The 10,246-nt window shown below is 36.8% G+C and overlaps 1 protein-coding gene across 1 annotated transcript in view; it reads right to left on the bottom strand.

Moving 5' to 3' along the window:
- Nucleotides 1–2,140: 2,140 nt before the first annotated feature.
- Col25a1 (collagen type XXV alpha 1 chain) overlaps nt 2,141–10,246 on the bottom strand; it is a 444,456-nt gene continuing 436,350 nt past the window's right edge. The window contains exon 38 of the mRNA XM_078021824.1: nt 2,141–6,884. Coding sequence (XP_077877950.1) covers nt 6,882–6,884 — 3 coding nt within the window. The 3' untranslated portion in view covers nt 2,141–6,881. The remainder of the gene's footprint in view (nt 6,885–10,246) is intronic.

The following is a 10,246-nucleotide window of genomic DNA, read 5'->3' as shown; positions in this document are numbered from 1 at the left end:
TCATTATGTGCTTTTGTTGTGTACTCCTGTTCTCCACATGGATAATTCAGACCCCCTCTAATTTCTTTAAATGTTTTTTTCTTTTCCCCAGAAATGCTCTCCCACTTCACAATATCTCCAGACTTTTAAAAATTATTTTTATTTTGGTGGGGTCTTGTGGAGTTATCCAGGCTGGCCTTGAACTTGCCATCCTCCTGCCTCAGCCTCCCAAGTAGCTGGGACCTCAGGCATGCATCACCTGCTGGTGTCTTTAAACTTTTAATCCTCTCTAGCCACTTAGAAGATGATCTTACATCTAGCAAACCTCAAATGAAAAATCTTTTCAAGTGATTTTACTCACTTTATATAAAACATAGTCTTAAACTTGAAAAAAGTCTTAACACATTTCCTTTGGTTTGAGAACTACCTGGGCATGATCCATGACCTATTGTGCACATCAATAAATTTCCTAAATCCTGATGATTTTGTTGCTGTTGGAACTTGCATTGTTTGCTTAAAAATATTTGAGAACCTGCTGTGATTTGAGTTCATTTTTTAGTTACTCTCTAGTAGAGAGAGAAAAACATATAATTATTAACAATATGATAAGAGTTTAGCAGTGATAAACACAAGAAATTATTTAAGTGGAGCAGTATTTCAACTTGGCAGGAAGGGGTGGTTGGTAAGTTGATGCACAAAGAACAGCATATGTTCTTCAGATGGGTAGTAGGGGTGGGAATGGAGAGGATTTCAGGCCCAGGCAAGCAGAGCTAAAGGAATCATGGAGTGGTTTAACCTGGGAAAACATTTGGGTGAGGGTTGCTGACCAGCAAGATAGGATGCTCTGTGAAGCTCAACACGTCAGATCACAGCAGGCTTTGTGCTTGACACCAAAGTGTCTGCATAAGAATGGGTAACTACTGGAGGACTTTTAAGCAAGGGAAGGAACTTGATTAATTTCCCCTGCAGAGCTGTTGTTAGGAAAAGTGCCTTGGCACATGCTCTTGGATTATATTGAGAAACAATATCCAAAACGTCTGTTGTATTTATTGTAGTGGGGCCCTAAAAGGAAATGCCCTTCATAAGAAATCTCAAATGAAAAAATCTTTTCAATTTGATTCCTTTATTTAAATCATCATCTTTAGGGTGAAACTGGGTATGAAGTCAAGGTGGTTATTAGTTATGGGGGGGGGGCGATTAGAAGACTTCTGAAGTTAAAGTCATAAACAAGGATGTTGGTGACAGAAATGGAGAGAATGGGGGAATCTGAGATTTATGATTTGAACTTGAGGGGGCGTGGTCATGGATAAGACGCTGTGTGTGAGGGGATCAGGTGGTCCATGAGAGGTGGGTGGTATCTCAAAGGATTCTAAAATTTCCATCTTGTGTGCCTGGGTGGCAGAGGGTGAAGTTGGCACCATTCACTATGATACAGCAGCCTAGCAGAGAATCAGGGTGAGGGTGAGGATGATGAGCGCCTGTGGGACAGCCAGGTGGACATGGCTAAGGCAGTGGTCAGGAAGGGAAGAAGAAGTCTGAATGGAGATAAAAGACTGAATGAGCTGTCCTGGAGAAAGAATGTGTAGCAAAGAACAAAAGCCACAAGAGGGGATCAAGGCCACAGCCCCGAGGGTCATTATTTAATGATCAGGTAAAGGAGGAAGAGCTGACAGAGTAGAACCAAAAGTAAGAAAACACAGCAGAGTGTCGGAGGGTCACAGTGTTTCTGGTTCTCTGGACTTAACGCCAATGGTAAGATCAGGAAAGATTAGTAGTGGAAGGTGCTTTCATTTGAGACTTGCAAATAATTGGTGGCTGGGTGGAGGCATTTAGTCAACCATCATTCACTAAGTAGCTATTAAGTGATTATTATAATCTACCTTCTGATCTCACAGTATGACTAATTAGATGGGGTGGAGAAAAGAGACAACTGAGTGTAAAGTCAGTCAATTCACCAAGATAGGAAATTCTGGAAGAAAAGTGAATTTGGAAGGGAAATCTCAACTTGAAAACATTACTTGAAAACCCAGAAAGTACTAGTTCTTAAAGACCACCATAATTAGGCATGTGTACATAGTTGAATGGTGGTGGTATGATATTGTAGAAAAGCAGAATAAAATTCTGTGTGGACTGTGTCGGAATCAAAGAAAACAGGCCAGGGTTGTCATGAATATCAATAAAGCTTTATAACAATACAATTCATTATCATTGTTTGGATTAATATGTAATAATTACACACTTTTTACATTATGAAAATAAGTCATAAATAGTGTAAAAATAATTCTGAAGATCAACTTCTCACAAACTAAGAACCCTGAAACAAGTTTAAAAAGCAAATAAAAACAAAGTAGAAACTGAACAATTCTCTGAAACAATGCAATTATCTCCAAACTGCAAGTCGAAAACTTTGTGTCTTTTGCTTCAATAATGTCAGCTGGAGAAATTACAATGAAACTGAAATAAAAAAGCAAACAGGGAGAATTCAACCTTTCAAATATTTACATTAGTGAGATAATCAGGTCTGTGCCATATTTACAGTGATAAGACACAACACATTCTTAAAATAATCAATCGCATGAGACTGGCCCACGAAACATTCAAAAAATGCAATGTAATGTTTGCCAATGTTTTTTTTCATTTTCCTCTTATTTTGTGTTTATGTGAGTTTTTGGCAATATAAAAATAGCTGCACGTATAGATGAACTTTAAAATGTAAAAAACACAAATAAAAATATAATATTTCCTAAAGAAAAATAAGATACATACATCTTTTAAAAATGTCAAGTTGAATGAAACATTTACAACAGTATAAAGAATATTCACATAAATGTCAACAATATGTAAGACATTCTTTTGTGAATCCAACTCATTAATTTTTCTGAGATATGAGAGAATATCAACTGCATTTTGAGAAATGTTGGTAATCTGTCAATAAGTCAAACATAACAGGTCAGGTTGAAAAAGTCTTCCTTTTCCCCAAGAACCGTTCCATTAATAAGCAGCATAGATAATTTATTCTCTTAAATGTCTTTTTAATGAAAATGCTATTAATATGTTTATTGGTATTAGATTGGCAAAAAACTAAATCTACTAAAACTTCAAGTTAGAGGAGCATTTCTGTTCTGGCATATAACAAATCTAGCCAATATGAAGACACATTAGGGGAAAATGGGATGGAGTATGGACTGAAGGTCTTTATATTCTAAAATAATTCAGCAGAATCATAATTGGTTAAGCATGTTTAGGATGTGTGATTTTTTTTTTTGACAGATTGTGTCACATGTGATTTCTTCTTTTTGGAAAGATAAGGTTCCTAGTGGACCTTGACTTCCTAGAGATAGCAGGGTTTTTATTTGTTGAAGTTAGAAAATTCTACTTTTAGTAGTCTTAAATATTAATGTAATTTGATTATTAAGAAATAGAGGAAAAACAAGGTTTCAAATAGGTAAAGCTATGCTGATTTGATCGTTTTCCAAACACACACATTGTGGACAAAGGACATGTAGTATAAACTACAGGATGCATAAATTCTTGTCCCATTAGAACATCATATGCACAAATTGCAAATTCAAAAATAATACCTTTCTATTGGTACAAATGAAAGGTATTCCAATGTTCTGTATAAACTCAGATGATAAAGAAAATTCCTCCAGGCCTGCTATTGAAAATGCAAAGTGAAAACTGGTAGAGTAGTGTAGGCGTATTCATGCAACTGCGTGGAGCGTGCAGACTCCTCTATCACTGATTGTATCAAGTTTCATCAAATTATATAAGTTGAAAAGATGAGTCAGTGAAAAAGAACAAAAATTGATAAAGGCACAGTATGTATAAAATTAACATGAAACAAAGGGACCCATGATCCAAGTAAAAACACATTATCTATAGGCACACTTTACATTTAAGAGAGGATGGTCATTGAACCATAATTAGAGCAAATTCATGAATTTTAAAAGAAAAATTACACACTGAGTTTAGGAATGCTAATAATCAGAGAAATGAAATTATCCATAGTAGAGTTGCACTGTCCATAAAGAAAGAATAAAATACATTAGCACCAGCCAATGTGAATGGAAAAGTTTTAAAGCTAAAACACGACAATTTGCATCTTTTAAAGATGTTTTCTCAGAAGTAAACCTTGATTTATTTCCAATGTGTCTTTCATATATTTTTCTCAATCCTCTATCCAATAATATAAATTAAAAGAAATATTTAGGAAATATGTTTATCAACATATATCAACAATCATAATTATTCATTTGGAAGTTATCTGAAGACTCCCTGTATTGATGACAAAATGATGCATGAACATATTTTAATAATGCAAAACTTTCAGATCATCTATAGTGTTTAAGACCTCGAAATTCCACTGAATCAGGAGGAGTGACATCATCCCATTGTTTTTCTCAAGGTAATAAATGAAATGTAAGTTTACAACTTCCTTTAATCATGGAATAAGTCAATGCTGTCAAATCACTTAACTCAAATCAAAAAACCCAATATACACACAGGACAGCCCTGTATTCCTTAAAGGGCCAAATTCTAAAACTTTGTTTATATATGAAATGCTTCTCTTTTGATGTTGAGGTATTCTTATCTGAAGCTGTGTAAGTTTTAGGTAGTGATCTCAATACCTCTTTCTACTAGAAGAACAGAAAGGAGGATAGAAATATAGCTACCCGACTTTTTTTTCAAGATGTTAGTTGGTTTTTCTAAACAGAATGTAGTTCCACTCCAGTTCACTTTTCCCAAACCATTTAAGACGAATCATTTCAGACATTGAGGAATAACTTATGCTACCTATGCCATATGAGGCACTCTATTATTTTCAAAATGCTAAGTTGGCTTGGGGTGTGGAATGTTACAAGAAATACTACCAAGTAGACTAATCTAATAGTTTAAACATGCCTTTAACCTTGGAAACAAGATAAATTAATTTAAAAAGACACCATTTTGAATCATTCAAATCAACAATGAGCAAATTTCCCCTCCAGTGGTTTAAAAATAAAAACCACACACACACAAAAAAACTTATTCACAAAACTAGAAATTTCCCAACGAAATGGCATTGAATCCTTGAAGGAAATTAAAATCTCTACTGACCTAACAGGTGAATACTATCAACAATGTTTCTCCTCATGTAACTTTTCCACTTAAGCCACTTCAAAACATGCCACCAACTTCTTACTGTGCAAAGAAGTGCTCAGTCTAATATGGTTAGGTAACCTTTGAGCAAGTAGATGAAAACATGCTTATGGCAACTGTATTTCACAGCTTTTTGAGAACTTGGGTTTGGTCTGTGAATAAGAAACATTAAAAAATATTAAAAGAAAGAAATCTATAGAAAAAACAATCATAAGAAATAGAAGTGAGCTAATGCTCTAAAACCTTGTCTATCAGCTGATAATTTGTTACATTCATCATGTAAAAAAAAGTCAAAAAATACTGAAAAAATGCTTAACTTTCATGCTCTACAATGATTAAATTGAAATCGAAGTTGCTTTTCTCTTCAGTTATCTAAAACAAGAGAGATGTCATTTTGAGTGTTGGCACCAAATTATGATTTGATGACTTGTCTTAAAAATATTGCTTGTGACAGACGTGACAAAAACTGAAACAAATATTTTTTAAATATTCCTGGGACTAAAAATGAAACCCCAAAAATATTTTAAAAAGAATGAAAAATATCTATCTGTTTCTAGAACTTGTAGAAAATGTTTGGTATGGCTGGATCTTGGAAGGAAAGAAAGCTCTCACATCAACTTTGGTAGAGATTGTACCGGTGAGCTCCTCTGTACCTCCAGGAGGGGACATTTTGGCTGCCCCTTCTTGGGACATGGTACTTCTTCAGCAATCTGGGCTTAGATGCAATGTACACACCCACTGTCCTCAGGAACAGGGACTGCCATTCCAAGGATCTCCTGTCGCAAAAGAAGTGCTGCATGGCTCTTTCTCCAAAATCACCCAGATTAACACTCACTGGAATTCAATTTATTAGAAAAAAAAAAAGTCTGCTGTTCTGGGTGTTCGCATTTGTAAACCTCTTTCCTACTTGGTCACATGAGAGATGGCGCAGGATGCTGAACCGGTCCTCTTCCCATGTCTTCACTGCCAAGAGCAGCACCAGGAAAACCAGCGGCAGCAATCAGCTCACCCCCTTGGTATTTCAGCCAAGGTGGCCCCATGAGCTCACAATACTGGAAGCTGGAGATCTGCAGCTGAGACTGCAACTCCCTCAAAATGATAGACCAATTGTGTGCTTTCCACCAACTTATCTCTTTTTGGCAATAAGCCATGGTGTAACCCCCTTGAGATGACAAAAGGAATAAAAGCTCAGATGTAATCAAAGGACTCATAAAGCAGCATGCTAGCATCTGAATTTGCACAAGGACAGGCAGGTTTGGCACACAGTCATGCTTTTTTAGTCAGTTTCAGTAGGTGGTGTGGGCACGAATCATTGCTAACAGGGAAGGTGACTGGGGAAGTGATGGCAAACTCCAAAGTCAGTCAGTATGGTACATGTTCATAGACTCGAGTCCATATTTGGTCACAATTTCATGTAAACTATGTCATGGCACTTTTTGTCCATGCAATTCACAAGCCCAAAGTAAGAAAATAGCAAGAACGATCATTCTCTATCACAGATGTCCATATAAATACATATCTTCATATAAGATAAAGAGACACTGATCTATATTTTTTTGCAGACTTCTCACTGGTTTCATAAATTGCCCAATTTCAGATGTAAGTGGAAAAGAGATGGACACATGTACTACTGCGGACAGGAAGAAGCAGCTCTATGTAAACATATCTCAGACTTGTAAAATCTGCAATTCTGTTTTCAACTATAAATATAGAAAGTGGACCATTATATACACAACTTCATGCTTGGAAGGTTAGACGCATCACTGCAGAAAAACAGACAATAAAAAAAGACAAATACATGGCATTAGTAGTCTTGGATAACAATTCCAAATTAACATTTAAGAAAGCTGGTAGAACCTTGACTACAGTGTTTATCAATGCGCTAATGGATCCCATGGTGTGTGTCCCGGATCTAACTTTCTGAACTCTAGAATATTACAAATTCCATATTAAATTCAACCCCTGTTTTCCTTCACCACTAAGAACTTTTTGATGTTTGTTTCGGTAACTGTTCTGGGAAAGCAGAAAATTTAGGATTTTATCACATAGGTAATTATTAAATTCCGTTTTGTATTTGTGCCTTTACATAACCTTCCAGCATTAAAGTGGAAAAAGTTTAGGATTCTGACCTCAGTGATGCCGTTCACTTCACCCACACCTGTCTACGTATAATGGCCTACTATTTTAGGTTGTGTTGTCCTTTGGGCAAGGTGGACCTTCCTGCTCTCAGGGCTCAAGCTGTATGACAGGTTCCATTGTGATGTCCTAAGACACCGCAGAGCCAAGGCCCCTCTTTCTGAGCAGCCATTATTTGAAGATATTCCTAGAATAGAAATAAGATCTGAGAGTCTGAGGAGCAGTGTTGAGATGTGATTTCATAGGGAAGTTCTGGGAGACCTCCTTGACATTGACCCAAAGAAAAATTGGAAAAGTAAAATGCAGGAGAGTGAAATGATGGTGTTCTCTTCATGCAGCTCCACAGGCATGAGGCATCTTTCAGCTTATTCATTAACAACATTTGCTTTTCTAAGAAACACCCATGCTCTACTAGGTGTGCGTAGCAGGTTGTGTGCTCTCTGTCTTTGAGAGATGCTATTCACTCTGCTTATGCACACCATCCTATCAATACCCAAAACTCTGTCTGTAGGAAGCATTCTTTTCTCCAAACTCACTTTTCTCAGATTTCAAATTTGATGCAAGTTTGGGTACCAAAACCAATGTATTGCAAATAATTTACAGAATTTAAAGATTCTTTTTTTTTTTTCAGGGTTTAAAACTTCACTTAAAAAAAAAAAAAAAACATCTCTTACTTGGTGTTAAAAAGATTCTGTTAGCCCTACCTGGAAAAGTTAAGTTCAGTGAAGTATTAAATCAGATGAAGCACAGGGCTAGAGGTATTTCTCCTAGTGAGTAGTTTCCAACCTATGAATGATGATGGATGATGATAAGCTTAATAGCCTCTTAATACATTCTGCTATTTACTCACTATACAAATAACACTTGGACTAATGCATTGTACTGCAGTTCTAGCTTAGCAACTCTTTCTGTGTTGACAAATTTAGAAAACTGAACTATATCCAGAAAGAAAAGCAATTTGAGCAAAGATCAAATAGTTCTGCATGAAAAAACACTAAATGTGGCATGCCAAGAAAACTTGTTAGGCATAGTGATTTACACTGCTGCCACAATCTGAATTTTAAGTCACACAGACATTTGCCAGTGTGTTTACAGTCTAATAAGCACAACAGTGTTTATGAGAGTGGTCCACAGAAAACAGGACTTGGTGAACATCCTCGACTGGACTTATTTTTAAAATATCACTTAAAAATTATTGGACTTGACTATTTGAGATAGCTGAGTTAACCACATAAGAAATTTGAGGACATTCCACTTTTCTAATTTTTTTCTTTTTGGTGGGGAGGGTTGAAGGAGGTTGGTCAAAGTGGCTTGCACGAGTATGTTTTGGGGTGGGGAGTTAAGCAATACTGAAGTTTTTTTCACTGAGATTTTGTTTTCTTTGTGTAATAGATTAATAAAATTCTTAATCGGATGTAGGATATAGTCAGTGTCTTATGGAAAAATGAGTTTTTCCCAGGGAGACTTCTGATTTTCCAATACCAGTCATCTTATTAGCACGTGTTTCATTTCATGAACCCCAAATGATGATGAGGCCTTCGCCTCTTGCCATTATACTTTGTGCCTTCACAAGAAAGGAAGGGCTTCAAAAGACAGCCACAAACCAATAGTGACCCCGGACTGTGAAGCTGGATAAAGAAATCGGTTTGCATGCACACATAGTGACTAAGGGCAGCCGCATGAAGAGGGTAGAATAAACCGATGCCTCTCCCTCTCAGTGTACTAATGACTGGATTAAAAAATCATTATATTATTAGATTACAGGGCAAAGGTTAGAAAGCAAATAGTGATTCCAGCACAGGATGGTATTGCCGGTTGTGTGAACAGGGCTTTTGGTGGCCAGAGGATAGATTTCTTAGGTGAAGAAGAGGTCCATGTCCTGAGACCCACCCGACCTCAGAAGTGATCCCACTAATTATCTGACAGGATGAAAGTGGAGTATGAGAAGCTACTAAATAAATGACACTATTGAGAGGTTTTTTCTTTCCCTGGCCAAGTAGGTGAAATCCTCTAAGACAGTGCACAGGTTTTCTCAGTGGTGGAACTGCTAACAGGAGAGCCAACCAAGAGTCAAGTGTCTCCTCCTGTTTCTGTAATCCTACATAGTTTTGTTAACTTATATAATTTTTCCAATGTTATCTAATTTAAGATTTTTTTTACATAATTTTGCCAATTTTTGTTTTGTAATTGTACATGATTTTGTCAATGAAGCATGCCTGTCCCAAAATACGAACTGAGCTATAAAGTGTTGGAGAAAAATCTAAAAAAGATCAAAGCAGCTCTTATACTGCACCAAGATCATTTTCACTTTAATGGGCTCCCTCGGTCCTTCAGTAGCACACCATCCTTTATAACTGAGTTCACACAATTACTAGGTGAAGACTAGGTATTTTCTGAGAAGTACAGCATATGCTGCTCTTTTTTGGCTTCAGGTTTTGCTGTTGTTTTCTACCCTCCAGTCTCCAAGTTCTGTGTGTGGAGAGCTAGACATACCAGCTCTGTGCTCTGAGAAGTTCCTTCACCTCTTTAAATCTGTTTCATTAGTAGGTTACTGCATGGATTAAATGAAATGATTTCCCCCCGTGTGAAAGTGCCTATGGCACAGCCATTGCACACAGAACATCCTCTATATAGGATATGGTCCCTCTATATAGGACACGAGTATGCAGTGACTAAAGGCAGCTACATGAAAAGGCTAGAATAAGCTGATGTGCCTGGAAGGTGCCAATTGAATCAGGTTCTCCTAGATAAATCAAGGCATCACTGAAAAAAATAGTGTATATTTTCTGCTTTCTCAGCTTTGTGACTAATATTGACAGGGTTCTACCATATATTGTCACATTGGTCTAAGTAACTAAATATAAGTAGAAAAAGAATCACCACTGGAGATTATGCTCAACAGTAGAGAAGAAAGAATTTGACCAGCAAACCATTAAGACCCACTGCCCCTTTCCATTCCAAACAAAGGATCAAGTCGGGAAGGTTTCAA

Source organism: Ictidomys tridecemlineatus, chromosome 9 (genome assembly GCF_052094955.1).
Source record: "Ictidomys tridecemlineatus isolate mIctTri1 chromosome 9, mIctTri1.hap1, whole genome shotgun sequence".
In the NCBI taxonomy this organism is placed as follows: domain Eukaryota; kingdom Metazoa; phylum Chordata; class Mammalia; order Rodentia; family Sciuridae; genus Ictidomys; species Ictidomys tridecemlineatus.
Note: the sequence above shows the minus strand (reverse complement) of the source record. Positions and strands in the feature narration are given on the sequence as shown.